The sequence below is a fragment of the Diabrotica undecimpunctata genome, chromosome 3, assembly GCF_040954645.1.
Source record: "Diabrotica undecimpunctata isolate CICGRU chromosome 3, icDiaUnde3, whole genome shotgun sequence".
NCBI classification, from domain to species: domain Eukaryota; kingdom Metazoa; phylum Arthropoda; class Insecta; order Coleoptera; family Chrysomelidae; genus Diabrotica; species Diabrotica undecimpunctata.
Genome location: NC_092805.1, coordinates 112,266,903 through 112,290,892, shown reverse-complemented (window position 1 = coordinate 112,290,892; position 23,990 = coordinate 112,266,903). Strand labels below are relative to the sequence as shown.

At 33.1% G+C, this 23,990-nt stretch overlaps 1 protein-coding gene across 1 annotated transcript; it reads left to right on the top strand.

Moving 5' to 3' along the window:
* The first annotated feature begins 264 nt into the window (after positions 1–264).
* LOC140437235 (uncharacterized) lies at positions 265–23,335 on the top strand. Its single transcript, XM_072526618.1, has 4 exons — positions 265–584; positions 12,549–12,788; positions 16,060–17,170; positions 22,297–23,335. Exons 1-4 carry the CDS (start codon positions 357–359, stop codon positions 23,070–23,072), a joined length of 2,355 nt encoding a protein of 784 aa, XP_072382719.1. The 5' UTR covers positions 265–356; the 3' UTR covers positions 23,073–23,335.
* The last annotated feature ends 655 nt before the right edge of the window (positions 23,336–23,990 follow it).

Sequence of the window (23,990 nt, the reverse complement as noted above, 5' to 3'; positions counted from 1 at the left end):
CAGGCTATCGGAATAAATATCAGAAAAATGTGCTCCCGTTTAATCAAAAATTGACCTGTCGCTGGATTTCTCGAAAAATGCAATTCCTAATAATGCCTCTGTTTCGTTTTCGTCCGGCCACACTGTATAAAATATAATTATGATTACACATAGCTCTAATATTAGGTTTTGAATTTAGTTTTAAATCTAAATAAAATAATCTTTATCAATTTTCCTGTTTTTCTTATCTTATCATTTTTATCAAATCATTTGTTTGATACTATAACAAAAATAACGCTATACCTAACACAGGTTCAGTTGTTTTAACCAAACATCATATATTTTTAGTCATTTCTGCTTGTATAGGTATATGAATCATGGGTTTTAGATATATTTTCTTTTTCATATTGTTGTTTAATGCAAAAGCTGCAGTAATTCAATTTGAGTGTCCAGACTATTGTACCTGTGATGTTTTCAATGATTATAGACGAGCTACATGTCAAGAAAAGAAACTTGTTACTGTTGAAATCGGTGTACCTCCTGTAGTTGAACTCTTGGATATATCTCATAATCAAATTCGAAATTTGGAGAATGAAGTGTTTACTGTAAGTATAGTATAACATTAATGGTTCTTCTAACCTATCTCGTTGAATTTCGTATACCTAACGTTTTGGTTTAAAATATTTATTTGCATAACACTATTTATATAAACATATATATATATATGTTTGTTCTTTCCCTTACATACAAGAGGTTGAAAATTATTATTAATTCTTACTTTATTTAATTGTTATTAAATTATTTATTATTTAAAAGTATTATTTATATTTTTCCTTTCATTTTATAAAAAAGATAATCCAATTGTAGGTTTCTCACTGTTTTGATTACTATTTAGTTTTTAATTATCATTTTCAATACTTCCTAGTACATATGACCAAAACAATTTTATAAAGAAATATACAGAAGTCGTTCATAACAATCAAATAATAACCCAACAATGAAATAAAGCAGTTAATGTAGGCTCTGAAGGAATGCTGTATATAATAAGTGAATAAGTATGAAACGATATAAAAGAAATAGATAACAATAAATCTCCTGGAGAAGACCAAATTGTGATAGAATATGTCAAAATGAGGATTGAAGTATAACTAGGAGAAATATTTATTTTATTCAGTATTGAATATGCTCAAATACTAAGAAAACAGTATAATCCCAAGTACATGAATTAATGTAATTAATATTCCTATCCACAAAAAAAGAGATATTACAAATTTCAACAACTATAGGCTAATTTGTCCTCTTTCCCATCTTTACAAACTATTGACTAAAATCATAAAAACACCTGGACCGTAAATTAGACTTTTATGAAGCTCTCGATCAGACTGGTTTTAGAAATGAATTCGGGAAAAACGGTGATTTTAAGGTCAGATAAGAATTGATAATGATAGTCAAACTTGCTAGAGGTATCGCCCTATAGGCCTGTGCTGGGTGGCTTTTGGGAAGCTAAGCGATTATTTAAGTCGAACATTTCTATTTGTTTTAAAAGTATATTTTACGAGTAATGTGTTTTATATGCGATGACATATGGCGCCGAAATATTACCTTCAATAAACAAACTTGAAGTAGCGCAGAGAGAATGGAGAGAGCGATGTTGGAAGTCACCAGGAAAGACAGAATACCGAACGCCGACATAAGACAAAAGACGACAATAGTTGATATTTTACAACATATCACACAGTATCAATGGAGATGAACAGGTCACATAGCCAAAATAAACGAGAACCGATGACTAATAATATGGAGGCCCAGGGAGGATAAAAGAAGTAAAGGTAGACTACCAACCAGATGAAGCGACAATATAAAGAGGATAACGAGCAACTGGATAAAGTGTGGTCAAGCCTTGAATATGTGGAAGAAGTTGGAGGAGGCCTATATTACCAGTGCGGTGTATGCATCTGTACGCAATATCCTCCGTGAACACCACCTCTCGAAAATCTGAAAAATGTCTTTATATCTATCTGATTTTTTTAGCATCCATGCCTCAACGTCGTACAACCTTGTGAAGAATACGTAGCATTCTAATAAACTTGTTTTAAGGTTTAGTGTAATACCTATATTAGTGAATCGTTTTGTCCTTTTCCTATGCGTCTAGATACTTGCAGTGACCTACTTCTTTTACTATTGTGTTAAAAAAGTTAAGATATCATTATTGTTTTTTTTTTTTGTAGAGTTTTAACGAGTTTTATACGTTTTGTTTTCTTAAATTTTATATTTATTGTTCATCTTTAAACTGTGCGTAATTATTAAGTATGTGTGTGTGTTTTGTTTTATGGCACTGGAACTAAGCCAATTAGCCAGCCAAATTATTAAGTAATAGGGCTTAACGTACATTCAAATTATATAATATATGAGACAATTCCTACCTTCTTTGATTTTTCTAATTACATATATTTCATCTAATTATATTTACATATATATATATATATATATATATATATATATATTTATATATATATATATATATATATATATATATATATATATATATATATATATATATATATAAGTAAACGTTAAATATTGGGTTTGCAGCAATAAAAAATGAAACGTGTACTCTTTTAAATTTTTATTCCAAGCTTTCGGACATTGGTTATTTCCTTCATCAGGGAGCTACAAATGTGATGAATAAATTGTTGGCGTTGGTATAATTAATTAAAAAATTCACTACTTACAAACTTAATGAGGTTGTATCAACGATGATGTATTATAATGTTGATAAAATTTATCACAGTCTCTCATCTTTTTTCAATATACAAAACCTATTTTTATGTTTAAAAATTTAAAAATTACTGTACATCCACGAACACTTAATTATTCTAAACACATAAATGAGATTATTCTGACAAAATTCTTTTAAATGTCAATTAATAAATTATTGTTTGTGTTATTATTGCATTTATCTAGTAGTAACAAATAGGAGAACATTTCATTTAGATGACCAATATCAGTTCTATGATTCATTGCATTGTTATTTTGGCAAATGTAGGCCATTTCAAGAAAAAGTCTTTTGGTGATGTTACTTTCCTGTTCTACTACTTTGATGTTATTAGAATCTATCTGATGCCCATTTTTAAATATCCTATTTGTTACTACTAGATAAATGTAATAATAACACAAACAATAATTTATCAATTGACATTTAAAAGAATTTTGTCAGAATAATGTCATTTATGTGTTTAGAATAATTAAGTGTTTGTGGATGTAGAGTAATTTTTAAATTTTTAAACATAAAAATAGGTTTTGTATATTGAAAAAAGGTGAGAGACTGTGATAAATTTTATCAACATTATAATACATCATCGTTGATACAACCTCATTAAGTTTGTAAGTAGTGAATTTTTTAGTTAATTATACCAACGCCAACAATTTATTCATCACATTTGTAGCTCCCTGATGAAGGACATAACCAATGTCCGAAAGCTTGGAATAAAAATTTAAAAGAGTACACGTTTCATTTTTTATTGCTGCAAACTCAATATTTAACGTTTACTTCCTTACGTTGTCAGCAAATACTTCTGGTTCATTAAATATATATATATATATATATATATATATATATATATATGTATATATATATATATATATATATATATATATCGAGAAAAGGAGTACGGCCGTCAATCCAATATAAATTAAGGATCACTCGAAGAGTGGTGGGTGTTTCGGCCAAAAGGTGGAGAAAAAAGACAAAGAAGGTGGCTACTTCATCTATTTATTGAAGATGTTACGCTTTCTAATCAGAAAGCATCAGTTCATCTAAATAGAACAATATGAAAAACCAAACATTCATAGAAAAGTTATTATAAGTGTGTTACCTCAAAAAGATATGTAGTAGTCAATGATATTAAATATGCAAAGAAGCTTACGACAATGGACATTATAAGATTATGTTGTATAAACAATTAATTGAAACTAAATACAGTTTACAAATTAACTCAAACTTAGCACAGCAAAAGACCATGTGGTAATTGTACATATATATAAAAATATGTAAAAAGCTTAAGTAAAAAACATTCATTTGCAGAGAACTAAAAAGATCATAAGATGCACTTCCAACAGTATATTATTAGTTAAATTTAATTTTAACTTTAGGTAACATTATTAAATTTATTAAGATTGAAATATAGTGATATTTAAAAATATAACGAGGTTACCACTCTTAGCTTCTTAGCTGCTGCCGGTTAAATGGAAGCAACAAATAGAATGGCGTGGATTCTATTTGTTGCTCCTATTTCAGTTATCAGACCAATAATGACATACGCGGCAGAAACACGACCTGACACAGCGAGGACAAAAAGGATGTTAGAAACAGCAGAGATGAAAACAGCAAAAAAATTGATGTTAAAATACTATGGGACAGAGCTAGAAGTACCGATATACGACGTAGATGCAAGGTGGAGAACATCAAGGACTGGGTAAGAAATAGAAAAGTAGAATGGAACGATCATATATGCAGAATGACAACAAATAGAGTAGTACAGATGGCAAGAGATGGTTCCTCAATGGGAAGACGATCAGTAGGAAGACAACTTACTGGAGGCACATTGAAAAACCGACAGAGTCACGTTTACATAAAAAGAAGAAGAAGCAGTACATTTTTTACAAATAATAAACAGTAATATCATTTTCATAGCGACTGAGCTTTAAGTTGAAATATTAGGTTTCATAGCTAAAGTTATATACGATTCAGGTAATATCCCAGAGGAATGGCTATTGTCAACATTTGTAACGCTACCAAAAAAAAAAGATCTGCGAAAACGTGCGAAGATTTCCGAACTATCAGTCTTATGAGTCATGCACTTAAAATTTTTCTTAAAATCGTACATGCCAGAATTTACAAGAAATGCGAAGAAAATGTCGGTGAAATGCAATTCGGATTCCGCAATTCCATGGGTACACGTGAAGCACTTTTCACCTTACAAGTCCTACTTCAGAGATGCCGCGATATCAGTTGTGATGTCTATATTTGTTTTATTGACTACGCCAAGGCATTTGACCGTTGTCAGCACCAGAATATGGTCACCGCACTACAAAGAGTAGGATTGGATGAGAAGGACATTCGGATCATCATGAATTTATACTGGAACCAGTGTGCTCAAGTCAAGGTCGAAGACCAGCTGACCGACCAAGTGAAGATCATGCGAGGAGTAAGGCAAGGATGTGTGCTATCGCCGACTTTTTTCAATATATACTCTGAGGAGATTTTTAATAAAGCCCTCACAAACCTAGACATGGGAATCCGAGTGAACGGTGAATACATCAATAATAGTGCCGATGACACTGTGTTACTAGCAACCAGCCTAAACGATCTGCAGGCCTTACTAGACCGAGTGCGAACTGTGAGCGTAACATACGGACTGAACCTCAATATTAAGAAAACTAAATTCATGGTTGTCAGCCGTACAAATTTAGATCCCGGGGCACTAATGGCAGGTAGCGAAGAGATCCAGAGAGTCGACAGATTCACTTACCTCGGAACTACCCTCAACGAACAATGGGACTACGCTCAAGAGATTAGATTCGGAATTGAAATGGCACGGTCTACATTTATTAAGTTGAGATCCTTGCTGTGCTGCAGTGATCTCAGTTTGGGAACCAAGATGCGGATAGTGAGGTGCTACGTTCCTCCAGTGTTACTATATGGAGTTGAAGCCTGGACACTGACGCAAGCCACTGAAAAACGAATCGAAGCCTTCGAGATGTGGATATACAGAAGGATACTAAAAATATCTTATGTGGACAATGTAACCAACGTTGAGGTCCTACAGCGCATGACAAAAGAAAAAAAAGTGCTTAATTTAATTAAACAACGTAAGCTTGAGTACCTCGGCCACGTGATGCGGAACGAAGAAAAATATCTAATTCTTTAACTCGTTATGCAGGGTAAAGTATTTGGCAGAAGAGGACCGGGACGCCGTCGTATCTCGTGGTTGAAAAATCTCCGACAATGGTTTGGGATGACCTCAGCGGAGCTGTTTCGCAGAGCAGTCAACAAAACTATGATAGCCTTGATGATCGCCAACATCCGGACCGGATAAGGCACTGAAGAAGAAGAAGAAGCTAAAGTTAATAATCTAGGTACGTTTATCATTATCGTTCTGGCTTTACAACCCTGCTTGGGTCCTAGCCTCCTCAAGAATTTCTCTCTAGTCATCCATATTCATTGCCTTCCTCCGCCAAGCACATATTCCCATATTTCTCATGTCTTCATCGATGTTATAAGAGAACCTTGTTCTGGGTCTTCCTCTTCTTCTCTGACCAATGGGTTTCTAAGGAGCGTTATTCTAGCTGGGCCATTTTGTTCCATCCACATTACATGCCCCATCCATTTCAGACGTTCAATTTTAATATGTTTTACGATATCTGGTTTCTGGTATGTTCTATAAAGATCGAAGTTGTATCGACTTCTCCACACTCCATTATTAATTATTTTTTAAAATTTTGTAATTATTTATTGTTTCTGTTGATATATCCTTAGTCATGTGTCTTTTTGATGATTGCAATTTTTAGTCATAATCAATAAGCGGTTCGTTAACCAGAATGCCAACATTTTATCTGTATTTTAATCACGAACTCTAATGTATTTTAAGTTTCGCATATCATATTTACAAAATTAAAATTTATTTCTGGAAATTTTATCTTTTGCATTATCACATTTTAATAATCGCTAATCTACTAGCAAACCGTCAGTTACAGTGCAAGATTTTAACCAATATTACAACTGTTTAGTTTTAGAATTGTATTTGAAATGTCTTTTGATCTGAAAGTCGAAAAATCAAATAAACAGTTTATTTTATAATTGGCGATTTATCAACAAAAGATTATTAAAAAATCCCAAATAACACTATCAAATAGTTTTAGAAGAATTTCAGTGGCAACTACCAAATAGATTTAAAAGAATTTTAGTGGGCATTCTTGACAAAAAATATTTTATTTATACCAGCTAACATATGTTATTAAAGAAAATACAAAAGAAAGCAATAAGAAGGATTTTTGATTATCACCAGTGTTCAACGTGCTCTAACCAATTTTACCTATGCCCTCTTATCTTTTCAGCCAATGACCAAAATGTACACTTCAGCTAATAAATTCATTCTTAATTTTATTTCTTTTGTTACTTTATTTATTCAGTACGTGATATCTGGTCTTACGGCGTTATAAAACTTTCGTTTCAGTTCCAGTTGAACTTTTCTCGCTTCCTCCCATTTTATCCATCGCACTTTATGTCCATTATCTCCATTAATTTCATTATTTATCTGTAGTATTGATCCTAGATATCTAAACTACTACCATTCATTTAAGTATTTCTAAATCTGTATTGATATTATAAATAATCAGTATCCCTTTTTATCTAACAGGTGTAGGGTAATCTTAGCCATGTAAAAATGTCTTCCACTCCATTCTATTTTATGCCATTGTTTTTACCCCATTTCATGTTACTCCTCTGTTAATAAATATTTTGCTTATTTGATTATTTTAAGTTGTTCTTGGTCTTTCTTGTTTTCTTTTCTTAGTTCATTTTGCTTCAAATACTTTTTAGCTTGTCTTTGGCTGTCCGTCATGACCAAATATCCCCATCAGCTTAATTGTCTCTTCAGAATAAACTCCAGAATTGATTCAACTTTAAGTTCTTCTCCAATTTGGGTAGTACGTAATCTGTTTTTTTTTTGTTACACCTCCAACTCTACTCACATACTTCATTTCTACGACGGCCTGAATCTTGCTTTACTATCTTTGGTAGAATGTCAATGTTTCATTTGGTAATTATTATTGGGGATAGATTGATTTGTATACTTTAATTATTTTTGTTTTTTAATAGATCTTTTTATTTATAAAGTTATTGTTCATTGCATAATAAAGTTTCATCATATTTCTTATTCTCTCGTTTATTTCAGCTTCTATGTCACTTTTTTGTCAATCTTAAATTTCTTCTTAAGCTGTATTCTTGTGGCATTTTAACATAATTAATATTTAAATGGGAATAAGCCACAATTAAAGGTTAAAGTACGTTTATTGACGTTTCAATTTCCACTTCGGAAATCGTTCTAGATTAGTGAAATTCTTTCACTTTCTAAATTTCTTTTTTTATATATAATATTTTCTGAAGTGCTAAGATATCCAATTCATATCTTCTCATTTGTTTGGCTAATTCCTGCATTTTTCTCACATTATTTTCATATTCTAAGATCCTATTTTTACTTTTTCTTCTTTCTTGTTTTTGCTTTTTAATTTTATTTGTTATGCTTCCAATTTTAGTTTTGCAATTTTTTTCTCTAATTCTGTTTCCCGAGTTATTTACAGTCTTTACAGTTTACTCTTTCTATATCAGTTGTTTAATTGTCTATTTGGTAATTCGGTCTTCACGGGAAAGGGACGGTCCAGTTGCGCTAGTTCGTGCAGATAAACCAGCAGCATAAAGTCACCTCCTAATTGTCTACTCACTTACGTTTACATTGCTCACTTCTTGCAGATGATTTCAAAGGAAATCTGCCGCGACTGTTCGGTTTTTCAAAGCACTAGAAACGACAAAGTGGTCATCTCTAGCTTTTGTAATTCTGCCTCGACCTAAACCAGGTCTTTAAAAAAGCAGACCAGTCTCTTCGTACCGTCGCCATACTCGCTGAACACTCGAAAAACTTTAGCTTAGTCCGCACCAATAGATACATTGCGCGATTTTGTTCTCAGCAACAGGTCTCAGGATGTCTCAGTACACATGTCTCTAGACCATACTTCGTTGCGAGACCAAAAATTGCATGTCTAAAGTCTCCCGATTGAAATCGGAGACTTGATGCAACGACCTGTAACGTTAAGACACGTTGAGCCTCATTATTTTCCCTCCAATCATTTTAAACAATTTTTTAAAATCACAAGACGTCAGCCGGGTGAAATCAAAAAATTCCGTGGCGTCGTCCTATCTTAATTTATTTAGTAGTTCAGTACCGAACCTAGGTACTTCAGCGAGCACGTCACGCGTCCGCAAACGCTTATGTTTTCTTTACTACAATTTATTACCAAACAGGCAGTCATTCCCACAAATCAATGTCCGCTATGGTTTTTGGCAGAGATGAGACTCAAAAATTCATATCACATTGTGGACGCTAGACGAGACAAAGATCGGTGTCTCTAAACCATGTCTATGTCTCAAGTTTAGACCGTCGCGAGACCCTTGCGCAACATGATCTACAAGTGAGTACAAGGCTTTACACCGGCATTTCTCGCAGTTTCGCGCTGATCATGGCCATCTTCTAACGCCGCCACAATTCTTGCCTCTACAACAAAACTTATGCTCATTGCAATACACTGACAGTGACAACACTACACAAACAATTTATAATTGACTTTAAAACCACAGAAAAAAATTATGCTGATAATGGTTTTTACAAATTAGGGTAAGGGGTCATTTTTATCTCAAACGCTTATTGAAACAGTAACAACAACAACTTCTTTCAAGCAATGAATTAGTAAACTATGTTACAACCGAAAATAGTTAAAGAAGAAAAATATTTTCTAAAATAAATTAAAATTACGGGGGTGACCCTAATGTTATGCTCGGCAGTGTATATTCTTTAGAAACAATACAAAGGATTAAAATTTAGGGAGTTTTAATTCACACAATGTGAAAAACGAGGGATTGCGGATGAAAATCTGACTCTTTTCTAACAGGTTATGACTTGTTTAGCATTTATATATTAATTTTTAGTTATGAGATGATTTTGAAACAGTACTATCTTTTCAACCTCAAGAATAAAATTGTTTAGTTTGTTTTGGCCTTTTAAGCGTGTGGTAATCTTCAAAATAAACAAAAAAAAAACAATATATTTATATTTATGTAGTTTGTAATATTTGTTGACATTTAACTTATCGAGTTAAATCATCGATCAAGTTAAATTTGTATTGTTTTTATCTTTTAGGTTTAGTAGGTACTTACAGAGTAAATAAATTCATTATGTGGACTATGCACAGTGTACGCTTATGATTTATTACCGGATTGGTATTTTTACCCGTAATCTGTCAAATTTTAAGAAACAGATTATAGTGATGAAACGAATGTTTTTTAGGTTCATATTATTATATTACATGAATTTTCATCAAATTACTGCTGATTTCATAGATATTATTAAAATCAAAATTCAATACAAAGTTTCTTTATAGCAATATTATTTATACATACACCCTTTGTTACATTTGAAACACATACTACAGCTACTCTATTCATAAAAACATTTACAAACAACTTCAAAATATTGCAAACGATAATAAACATTTGATATTAATTTGGGTTCCATCTCATATTGGAGAACACGGTAACGACGTTTTGGACTTCTAGCTCACGAAGCAACAGCAGGTGATAGTCATGTTCAACTAAATAAAATAGTGCAAAGATCTTAAATTGGACTTAAATCTATAGTTATTATTGCTCGGCAAAATAAATGGTCGCTGTGTTTCGAGCAAGACAAATTAAGTCTTTAGTTAAAGTTTTATAAAAATCCGCTAATTTGTTATCTAGTAAGAAAGAGGTTATCTTTACTTGACTATGACTTGGTCACACTCGCCATACATATTTCTAAGGAATTACAAAGACAACCCCCCATACTGCAGCCAGTGTCAAATAAAAGTTACAGTAAAACATATTTTAGCCGAATGTCAAATATTCCAGGAAACGAGAAGTAAGCTCAACTTTCGCAATGACATATGCGGGCTTCTTAGAAACATTTAAAATCTAAACATAGTTTCCAATAGCTATAGGCATAAAAGACATTTAAATTATAATCTATATAGTTAATATTGTAACCTTTGTATATGTTTTTCTATTGTTGTCCTCTATAACCCCAGTGTTTCGGATGAGTATGCGACGATTGCGTTGATTTTACTTGATATACGTTCAGCTGAGAGCACGATTGCCCTAAATTAACTCAGATGGTCCCTGATCCCTGGTTATGATTGAGCCGCTTGCAGTGGTGAGGTAATATCTTAATGTCTTCTTTGCGCGGCTGTACCGCCGTACTGTAATGCCATTCATTGACAATAAGATAGGTTATATAAATAAAAATGGAAATAAAATATAAGAATATATTCTTACACTTACGGACTTTACTAAGTATAAAACATTTTTTAATATTTTTTGAGATATGTACACTAAATTAATCGTGCCCATAGTTTAAAGAACCCTTTATCGAGATCGGATTATAGCAGGTACCATCGGCACATTCGTTCCTGTCCGTTTGGATGACAATAAATAAATGTAAATTGTCCTTAAAAAATAGACTAAATGGAACTAGTGCTTCTGCCAAAACATCCTCTATATACCAGTGAGCATTTAGGGAACCATTGATGAAAATAAGTTCAGTTCAAGCTTTAAATTGGATTCCAGCCCAAAACATGACACCACCACCGTCAAACTTTCTTCTCTGAGACATAAAATCTTGGACATATCTTTCGTTTTTCCGTCATCAATCCCTTTCTCGGCCATCACCAGACTTCAAACAGAACCGCGATTCATCAGTAAAAAGAATTCGGCTCCAATCCTGTACATCTCAGTGTTGGTGCTGTCGAGCAAAAATAATTCGAATCGGTCCAGCCTTTTTGTCATAAGTCCTCTTTCATTAATGCGTCTTTTAACCGTTCTTTCACTTACATTCACATTTCGAACCTCCTGCAGACGGTTTCTTGCAGCAATCGCACAGGAATGGTGATTTCTTAGAAGTTCCATCACAGTAAAACGATCTCTTTGCAAGGTAACTCTTCTACGACTGGAAGCAGGTCGATGTGAGTATGTACCAGTCTCTATAAAGCGATGAAAAGCTCTCCGTACTGAAGTTCTCGGAGTACCTAAAGTTTTGGATACATAAACTTGACTTCTTTCGTCTTGTAGCAAAGCAATAACTCGAGCAACATCTACTTTAGATAACTTCTTCTTCTTCTTCTAATGGCGCTACAACCCTTTGTGAGTCTTGGACTGCTTAACAATGTTCTTCCATTCTGCCCTGTCGGATACTTTCCTTTGCCACTGCCTGATGTTCATGGTTTTAAGATCCCTCTCTACGTCGTCTATCCATCTTTTACGGGGCCTTCCTCTTGTTCTGTTTCCTTGGGGCTTCCATCTCTGGACTACTTTTACAGCTCGATTATCTGGCATTCTTTCTAGGTGACCAAGCCAGTTTAGTCTTTGTGATTTTACAAATCTGACAATATCTGCGATCTGCATTAGTTACTTTAGATAACACCATATCTTAATTATTCACTTAGTGGAGAGCCACGTTTGAAAAGATAAATGACTGTTTAATTAAATGTTTTCAACCTAGAAGATAAACAGACAATAACTTATATTAAATTACATTAAGACGCAGTATGAAACAATTTTTATTATAGGGTGGCCACTTTTTTGCCGTTGAGTGTAAATTTTAAAAAGGCAGGAAAATATATATTCCGTCAGTTGGTTTTTGTTTATCTAAATTTATTTATGTTGTTTGTATGTAAATATGTATTACCAATTTTTTTTTTCTTTTCAGAACATGCACCTCGCGAATTTAAAACTACTCAATCTATCCTACAATCAAATTAGCCAAATAAGTCTACATAGTTTTGAAGGTTTAGATAATTTAAAAAGTATGGATCTTTCATACAATAGCATTCAATATTTGTTGGGCCAATGGTTTTTTGACTTACGATCCCTTAGAGAATTATATCTGCGAGGAAATAATTTACAAAATATAAATGAACAGCCACGTATAGAGTTGCCATTTCTTAAGGTAAGTTGAAAGATAATATTAAAATGTATTTACAGAGTAATTTTATAATTAGTATTAAAATTAACCTGGGTGTATTGAGACAGTGGTACAATTATTTATTGGGTATTTCCTTATAAATTTTCAAACTAGTATTTTTACGTAACAGGCTGTTGTAAAGCATATTTGCAGCTGGCCAACTCCAAGCTCAACATGGAAACATAATCACAGATAAAAATCGAGATGTATGCATATAGGTCATATACATACAAGAACTCTTTGATGATAATAAGTCCGAACAACCTCCGTCCTACATATCTAATGATCATTTACCAATCACATCAGATGAAGTGGGAAAAAAATATCACAACTAAAAGATAACAAAGCTCCTGGACCTGACAATGCATATACTGAACTCATAAAGCTATTTTGTAAGTCAGATAGCCAAGCGGGCCAGGCGGCCGATTCTAATTCGCTTTACTGTCGAATAGTTAAGTGGATGTGGGTTTAAGCCCCGGCTCGGTGTATAGAAAAATAAAAAAGGCTAACGCAGCAGTTTAAAATTTTAAAACGAATCTGCGGCTTAGACTAGAATATGCTGGTGTCTGATCGGCCTATGGTGGAGCAGTACGGCAAGAGATAAGGGCTTGCGTCTCGGTGATACTCCCCCATAGATCCTTACCAGCCTTACCTAATTAACACCGACGGTACTCAACGACTAACAAAAATATTCAATGACATATATTTAAACGGAGTAATACCAACATCATGGCTGAAGTCGACGTTTATTGCTCTACCTAAAAAAACAAAATCCGTATCCTGCAATGAATTCTGGACCATTAGCTTAATGAGCCACATTTTAAAGTTATTTCTAAAAATCATACATCAAAGGATATATGGACTATGCGAAGAAAAAATCAGTCGTACACAGTTTGGTTTTCGGAACGCTCTGGGTACAAGAGAGGCTCTCCTTAGCAGACAAGTGCTATTTCAAAGATATAGATATGTGAATTGCGATATTTAGGCATGCTTCATTGATTACCATAAAGCATTTGATACAGTAAAACACGACAAGCTGATGGAGTTATTACCAAATATTGGAATAAACATAGGTGATCCAAGAATTATTAGCAATCTTTACTGAAATTAAACATCGTCTATCCGTACAGAGGCAGAAGAATTCGATGATATTAAAATCAAACGTGAGATCCGCGGATGATACAGTGGTATTCACAGACAGTTATGAAGCACTTCAGGAGTTAATGAATAGATTTACCAAAGAGAGTCAGAGATATAGATTTTCACTGAATATTCAGAAAAAAAAATGTATGATGATCTCTAAGAAGGAACTGCAAATTGAAAGAATCAGTGTGAATGGTCAACCAATATTTTTTCATTTTTATGATTCTAATGAGATCAATACAATATATTTTTTTCATTGACTGGCCACTATAAAAGGAGGCATTTTCCCTGACGTGCGACCGTTTGTAGTGTAAAATATTAAATTCTGCGTTTTTTATTCATATTTCAAATGCCTCATATTTGTTGCCACAAATTAAAATTTCATGTCATGGATTTTAATGACTAATCTCTATAAATGGAAACTTTACTACGACTAACGAGGATTGTAAAAATGGCAAAAATCGCGCCACGTTTATTTATTTAACACCTTTATAAAAACTGAGTTTATTCAGGGCAAAATACAACAACTGCATACAAAAGCTGCACTCTTTGCATTTAAAACGCATTTTGATTTTTGTCGATAGGACACTTGGATCAAAAGATATCGAATTTTTACCGTCGAGCTGATACAGATTTTATTGAACATTGATTTCACGCGCGTAACTAACATTCAAAATTGACGGTCGCTTCAAGCGTAACGCGTTTTTCTTCACTAAAGGTGCTGATAAATATTTTTGTTTAAAATTATCTCAGCTACATTTTTTGTTTAAAAAGATGTTTTTCTGCGGCTCACAGATTCTTAATAAATCGATTTTTTTGCTTTTTTACCCCCTACGAGGGGATTTAAGGGGTAAGCCCGGGGATATAGTGGTAAACGTTTTTGCATTATTTTTGGGGTCCCAAAATTAATATTCTCGGCAAAATTCAGCCTGTTTACAGTAGAAAATACTTATTTGGATTTGGAAATAACCAAGCCAACTCGTTTTAATTGTAACATTTTCTCATCATTATGTCTGCATACTCTTCATGTCTATCGAAATGATCATCTGACAACTCCTAAACTAATTTTATTATATATAAAATGTTTGTCTAGTACTTACTCATCTGTAGATCGTTTTCTAACAGGGCAAAAACATCTAAAGATTTGTTTTTAGTTGATGCAGTTTTTCTGCACCCTGATTTCGATAAATTAGTTATGGGATTTCTAGGCATATCACCATATCCTAATATCAATAAAATCTCAATTTGTTCTTTTTAAGATATATAATCCATTGTGACTTTAAATAGACGCCAAGAATACTAATTTATTAAAACGTCAAAGTTGGTATTGTAACCGTGACAGCCATATAATTGTATTATTTTAACTTCAGCAAAGAAAATGTAAACGTAGAAATAACTCCGAAATTATGACATTTAGGTATAGAGAACATAATATAAGTAATAATCAGGATTTCTTAAGGACTTCAAGAAGCAAATAATGGACAGGATAATCTATTTGAAATAAGAAAATTCTTTAGATTTCTAGAAAAACTGAAGATCTGACAACAATGTAAAGACCACTTTAATATTGACCGCATCACAATAACACTACGCACCAAAATTTATACAAATCGTGCAATCCGGTTCATTTTTGTTTTTTAAAGTCACGATATGTTTACACTCAAAAATCACTATTATTCCGTTCCATTCAATTTTTGAAATTTCTAAAAAAAGGCATGATTCCTCTCGTTTCGGGTGGTGGCACTAATTTTTCTACTAAGTTTTAATTACTAATGAATACAGCAAAAAAACTTCCCAAAGAGTGTGCCTTCCAATTTCAAAATCAATATTTTTGAAATTAAAATTAATCAAAAATAAATTTAACTACAATTAATCATAATTCTAGTTTAAAATAAGTTTATTTTAAGACAATTAACTTATTTTAAACTAATTCCCACAAAAAATAGTAAATACGTAAAAAATCCCACAAATAAAAGACTTGTATTACAATCTTTTCTTTAAAGTACGTCTGAAGAATTTTATCTGCTATTTAAAGACTGCACAAAAATATATCTTAATTGAATAAAAAAATTTAATGTTAGTGTTATTTTTTAACATTTTTTCTTGTTTTTAGGTTCTTGACATAAGTGACAATAAAATAGCGCACCTGCATCCAATTATTTTTACGTCATTACCCAATCTTGAAATACTAGATATAGGAGGAAATTTTCTAATAGATCTTCGTGTGGAAATTATACGACCTTTACCTAATTTAAGGCTTTTAGTAGCCGATGGAAACAGCTTACAGTGCTCGGATATCTCCCTTAGATTCTTAAAACGGTACATTAAAGAAAACGATATAACATATGTCGGGCCCTGTAAAAAAAAGCAGAGATTAAGACCAAAACCAATAGGAGGATCCGGTCATTTTGAACGAATGGAAATGAAAAAACCTAAACAGAAAATACGTGATGATGTTGCAGATAATAATGAAGATAACAATGGCAGACGAAATGATAACAAGCATAATCAAGATAAAGGGAAAGACAAAAAGTCATTCACTGAAGCATTAGATGATGACGATGAGAATATCGAAGATAACGAGGAAAACGATGTCAGACAAACGGATAATAATGGAAAAGCGGTAGTTACAAAATTTCCAAATAAACACAATAAAGAAAAAATACGTGATAAAGACGCAGATGATAATAAAGATAACGATGGCAGACAAAATAATAACAATCATGATCAAGATAAAATGGAAAACACAAAGTCATTCACTGAAGCATTAGATGATGACGATGAGAATGACGAAGATAATGAGGTTAACGATAATATAAAAAACAGAAACAAAGAAACAGAAACTGTAACAAAATCTTGGAATAAAGAGAACATGGTAGAATCAATTCCTCAATCATCCCACAAAAATAATAAACAGAAAAATATTGAAGAAACCGATGACGATGAGTTTGTGGTTCCTCAACATCCCAGAAAACCTAGCAAAAACCATAAGAAAACAACTCAAAAGAACGGCTGGATGGTAGATGATATCGAAGAAAATAAAAAAGCGAATAACAGCAAACCAATTATTAAATATGTTGAAGTTTGCAATAATAAAACTGCAGGTCAAACAAAACGTGCAGATGATTTATATAAAAATAAATTAGACAAAATGGTTATGAAGGCAATCGAAAGTTCTCCAGCAGGATTTGTAGTACTTAGTACATTGCTTGGAGTAGCGGTTGGTAAGTCTTAAAAATAAAATAATAATATATGTAGTTAAATCTTCTAAAATACGATCTTAATTTTTTATTTCTTATTTCTATTAGATGGGATAAAACTTTTCGTCAGATATCTGTTCTTCAAAATCATTTTACAGCATATTTTTAATTTTGTGTTTTTGTTTTTTCTTACAGTGCTTCAGCTGGTTTGCTTTTTCTATACTTTATTGTTAATTATAAAAACTCTCAGTTAATTACTTTAACTCATTAAGTTGTTAAGTTCTTCTTCTTATAGTGCAATTTTCTGACAAATTTAGCAATCATTACAACTATTTTTATGCTGCTTTCATAAATAGCTCAACTGAAATGTAATTAGAGAGCTCTTAACCACGCAATTCTTCATCTTCCTCTCGGTTTCTTTTCCTATATTTTACCTTGCGTGATCAGCTGTAGTCAGGCATATTTTTCATCTCTCAATACATGACCAAAATATCTCAATTTTCTTTTCTGGATGGTAAATATGAGTTCACGTGATTTCTGCATAATGTTCAATATTTGCTCATTTGTTTGACGTTTAGTCCAAAAAATCTTTAACAAGCATTTATACGTACAACGGACTGAACACTTTTTTCTTAATATAATGTATAAATTTACTTTTGTAGTACCGCCGATAGAGTAAATTAGACTTTTACGACGAGAAAAAGGGAGAGAGAATAAGCTGCACGGCTAAAAACATCGAAAAGAATAAAAAAAAACGAATGAAAAAATTTTTAGAAATGACATAAAATAATATAAGGTTAGCTCGGTTAGCTAGTTAGAGTCAGATGAAATTAAATTCTGATAGTTTTCACGTTTTAAAAATTCTTTTCTAAGCTGTTCCGGCTATTGGTGTAAAATTTATACAATTATGTAGAAAGTCGAAAAATTTCCAATTTTTTTTGTAAAACCTCAGCTTCGACTGACATCTGTGTTCACATGTCACCATGTTCACATGCCATAGACATGTAACTATGGAACAGTGGAACCCACATATTCGAAGGTCACACTGGTCACACTCTGTAATGGAGAGGTACCTATCTGACCCCCAAGCTATAACCAACCACCTCTCCCCATCGCAAAACATAACTAATAAAGAAGCTTTGTACTGAACGGTAAATTGGATGCCTTGGGTAATGGGAGACTCTCTATTTTACTTTATGTGGTTAAACCACCTGATTTTAGGGGCAGCTGATAGAGTTTTTCTCCCTATGAATGACTGAAATTAATTTTTACATGACTTTGGACTTATGTCCCAAAATGTATGTTTCGGACAGCAGTTTCGGTGACTACCCGTCCGGATTGTGTGTGCTCGGTCACTCAGCCGCCGAATTGGCAAAATAAATTTTGTTCTCCCCGTCGGCTGAGCACCTGAAGAGCCTGGCCATCAAGTCGACGTTTGTCGTGACATGACTTCGATGCTCAGGTTCTACGAGCTTAGTACTTTTGACCTACCTAAAGTAGTTTAGATGCCTGATGGGTCTTTTGCCTTGTCGGCGGCTTGTCTGTCTGTACGCTTAAATAATTACTTGATCTATTTTTTGTAGTGCATGCCTGCTGTAACAGAAGGCTATTAGTACAGAGTTAAGAAAAAATAATATTAGAGAGAAAGTAGTAACGGATGAGGTGTGCATTCCCAGGTGTATACGGACATCACACACATCCCGTAAATATATTTTTCGGTTTCCGTCTTTTTGTTGACTGGCTAATAAATAAATTGGTATAAATATACCTAAGTTAAAAAAATAAAATATAAGGATAGGGTATTGTGTTATTTTTTTGGCGTGCTATAGTCATTTTTTTGTTTTTTGGGGCCTTCTGTCTCTGGGTCTTCTCTGTGTCCAGCCAGCTGTTGTCTGGACAGCCTATGTACTATCCTCTGGTTTTCGTCGTATTCTCTCGTATTCGTCGTACTCGCTTAGAGTCTATTCGGATGGTTTCTGAGATAGTTAAAAATCACGTGTGCTTTTATATTTATGATTCTCAGGATTCTTTTTTGTTCTGAATCCTTAAATACTCACCTTAAAAAAATTTATTTAGCTATATTTAGAGCCTCTCTGGGCATATATTTCTGGAATATTTGTATTTTTTTCGGCAGAAGTGGCGTATGGTAGTGTTGGCAAAATTATAAAGTTTGCCTTCCTAATCTTTATTTTAAATCTCTGTTTACTCTTCAGACTTCTAAGTACTTTAGGTTTTTTACTTGTAAAGTTCAGCTTTTTGTTCAACGTTACGCCTAGATATTTGCCTTAATTTGACCATTCGATTTGGGTGTCAAATATTGATAGTACCCCATTTGGTCTGCTTCTGCTTTTTGGTACATGACGGCCTGTGTTTTGTCAGGGATAACAGTTATCTTTGACTGTACGCATCATTCTTATAGTTCATGTGGTACACTTTGTAGGTGTCTTGTTGCTGGATCTGGGTTGACAGGACGAGCGACTATCGTCTGCTTATAGGCTCAGTAATAATTTGGGTTCGGTTGGGGTGTCTGCTGTGTATATGGTGTACAAATAGGGCGACAACACTGCTTCCTGTGGCACACCAGTCTGTATGGTTCCAACATCGGACAGGGTTAGCCCTATCCGGACTCTAAACCTCATATCGGCTAGGTATGACGAGAAAAGAAAATGTCATCGCCTCAATATAATCATATTGGTTCATGTAATACAACAGGTCTTCATGCCAGACTCTGTCAAATACTTGGCTGACATGCGACTTGTCGACATGCCTTGACTAGAAAGGTGGCTGCTGTATATTTATTTTGTAAGGCTGCTTGATAAAGTACATGAAGCTGACATGAGTGTTAGGATCTAAATCCGAACTTCAGGTATTTTTGCGATTTCTTCTAATTCTTATTTTAGCCTAGCTAGTGTGACCCGCTCTGAAATTTAGCTTATTGATGGGAGTAAGCTTTTTGGCCGACAATTCTGTGAAAGTGTGCTGTTGTTCTTTGGTTTTTCGATCATTATTACGTGAACTTTCTTCCATTTGTCAGGAAACGATTATTCAATCACAAATTAGTCCATTAACTTGTAATCTGACATGAATCTTAATTTCCTGAATTTTTATAGTTTCACCGTGTATAATTGTGAAACATCGATTAGTGGCTTAATTACAGTTTGTTCAACTTCATGCAAACTATAGATTGCCTAATAGATATTAAGGAAATTGTTGCAATCGTTTCCTTGGTTCAAATTATATTTTTCAGCTTTCAAAAGTCAGAAAAAAGGTTTTTTTTTCTATGCAAAGGGCAATACACTTATTTAATGAATAGCATTTTAGTGAGATTGTAAATATAGCTTCGAGACTAGTTTGGGACGCGGTATAATATAATTTTTTAATTCAACAACTATAGTGTAATAATTCAGTAGCTGTCTCTTAATATTGTTCTGAAGCTATTTTCTTGTGGCATTTTAAATTAATTACTATTTAAATGGGAATAAGCCACAATTAAAGGTTAAAAAATACGTTGATTGACGTTTCAATTTCCACTTCGGATATCGTTCTCAAAATACAAACATTAGTAAAAAAAAAATTACTAATGTTTGTATTTTGAGAACGATTTCCGAAGTGGAAATTGAAACGTCAATAAACGTATTTTAACCTTTAATTGTGGCTTATTCCCATTTAAATAGTAATTAATTCAGTAGCTGTCAATAAAACCTTATTTTACTCCACGACTTCAACATTTTATTTTATCATCGTCGATCGACAAAAATCGGACACAGGCCATTAGAAACAATTCGAAATTATAATAACATTTGAGCTGTTCATTGGTCCTTCGAGCCGGATTTAATTTTTTTATGCATACTATTGCTTCTCATTTACATAATTTCATTTTCTCCATGTAGGTGTGGAATTGGTTTGTATCTTTTCTTAGTATTTTAAACAGCTTTTAATTTCCGATTTTAAATAATTCTGATTTATGTATATATCACTGTTTCCAAAGATCTTCTGCAACACTTCCTACAAATTATACAATGAATTTCAATCGTTGAAAGTAGTGATTGTATATAAAGGATTCATTATTTACAAACTCCTCTTCTTCTTTTTCTTCTTCTGTTTCTTCTTCTACTTCTTCTTGTTCTGCTCTGCTCTTGTTCTTCTTTTATACAAGCAATTTTACTTGGTTCTTCAGCGGGTTGTTGCCTCTACGAAAGATTGTCTCTCCATCTCTTGTACGGTCGGTAGATACTTCTTGTACCACCTGGTGATTTGTACATTGCTATTTTAACGATTTTTGTATCCACGATTCTACTGATGTGATTGTTCCACTTTTTTTGGTGATTCCTTTTCTACTGGCCTTAAAGATTATTGGTTCCATCTCACAGTTAATGTATCGATTATACCCTATAGTGTTATTAAGGCATCCTACTAATCTATTTGCTCTTTGTCCTTGGTCTCTTACTTCTTTTTCAACGATTTCACAGCTGGACACTTTCAGAATTACAAGCTCAATGTTGAAAAATGAATGTTTAAGCCTGAAATAAATGATCATTATAATGGTATCATGTTGAATAAGCTACAATTTTACTTAAGTTTATTTTGACGTTTTGATTTCCACTTAGGAAATCGTTATCAAAATCCAAAATCGTTTTGTATTTTGAGAATGATTTCCGAAGTGGAAATTAAGATGTCAAAATAAACTTATTTTAAAGAAATGTTGTGGCTTATTTCCATTAAAAATAGCAAACTTCATTAAGATGCCACAAGAAAATAGCTTCAGAACAATCTTAAAATATATTAGAAATTGCAAAAATTTTACATTTAATTTAACAATAACGGTGTAAGTAAAGTTAAATTACTTCGTTTTATTTTCCAATGTTCTCAGTGCTATCATAGTGCTTGTTAATTAACCACGTTGCTATTAAATGAAACTTTCGATTTTTGCATGAAATTAAAAAATTATATACAACTCAAAGTTTTTAATGTACATGGCGTGATTTTCAACTCGATTTCACGGCCTTATTGGATCATTTCCATCTCGTTCAATCAACAAGTAAAATGTTACTTGCACTCTTGCACATGTTTACTCTTGCGCTTTTTGTTTAAATGCATAATTTAACAAATGTTACAAAATAAAATTTCACAAAGATTTTTGTTTGTTACAGGTGTGGTTGCTAGCAATACGGGAAAACCAGGAGATTTAAAGAAACGTCTCAAAGTATTAGGCGACTTATTCGAAAAGATTCGAAAAAAATATTTTCCTAATGCCAAAAATCCGTTTAAAAAGAATGATGGTGGAAATAACGAGAATGGAGGTGGTAACAATGAAAATTTACCCAAAGATGATGTAAACGAAAAGGTATCCAAAGAAAAAAAAGATCCCCAATATTCGAAACCACCACCAAGACCACCTAAGAAAGATTCGGTTGAATTAAATATCCAGTCTGATTGTTCGGATTGCGAGGATGCACTAAATAAGTTTAAACCACGTCCTAAAAATAAAAGAAGTCCCGAGCAAGAATTACTATTAGATGAAGAAGAGCCATCATTGGGTTCGACTCCAGCTATGAGCAAAAGAACACCTCCACAGAGAAAACAGCGGTCTCCGAGAGATTCTGGTTCTGAATTGGATGAAACCTTAAAACCTGCAGGATTTCCTCCAAGAAGAGGCCGTAGTCGAAGAAAATCAGATGAGTCGGATACAGAAAATTTAGACTTTAAACCGAAGTCTAGACCTGGTAGACCAAGAGGTCGAAGCAGAGGAAAATCAGATGAGTCTGATAATGAAAATATTCCTTTAAGACAAAGATCGAGATCTGGAAGTCCGAACGATAAACAACGCAAACAATTTTTTAGAGATGAAGAAGACAAACAGAGACCAAGGTTTGGCGAGCATCAGCAATTTGAAGGTTCAGGAAGGGAAAGTGAAGGGGAAAAATAAATGTTGAATTAAACGACTATATACTATTAATTTTATATATGTTAAATTAATGCCTATTATTTAGGATAACTCAAGAGCTACCATCCATGACAAACTAAATGACACAGAAGCTATCATAATAACATACTTTAGAATAATTTTCATATTTAATTTTAAAGATAATTTCGTAAAGACAAGTTTTTAATTATATTTTAAATTTTATTGTTTAAACACTTTTTTGGTATTTTTTATTTTTGTTTTAAATAAATTGTAGTTGATTTTAATTGTGTAGTTAAGCGGCAAATGAATTCCCGATAAATTAATTTTTGTTCTTCAGATTCCATCATCTATCGAAGGTTGGAAATCATGACTATGTGGAACCTGTTGTCCGCCGCTCTAAATAGTTTTGCACTACTACAACAGTCAAACGATTCTTTCAAGTTCTGAAGCCAAGATATTCTTTGTTTTCCTACATTTCACTTCCCTCTAATTTAGAGTTACATAATAAGTTGTAATAATTAGTATTTTTACCATATCAGCACATGTTCCAAGTACTCAAACTTTCGTCTTTTGATAGTTGATATTATTTCCACTTCTTTTCCTATTATTCTAGTTACTTCCACGTTTGACATTCTTCAAATCCATGATATTCGTAGGATTCTTCTGTAACACTAAAATTTAAAGGCGGTCAACTTATTGATATGCACTTATTTTGGTGTTCACGCTTTCAAGCTGTATAGAAGAGCAGAGAGCACGTAACGTTAAAGTATCGTTTGGCGAAGCGAAGCTTCTATACTGGCATTTTATTAATTTTTTCTCTAAGTAAAATGCTGAGTGGAGCGTCACGAAACTAGCGCCACGGGGGGAAGGCGTCTCGAGTATCGTCTCAAAAGAGCAGTTCTTCTCATCGATTCACTAGTCTCGATCAATTCGTTTCTA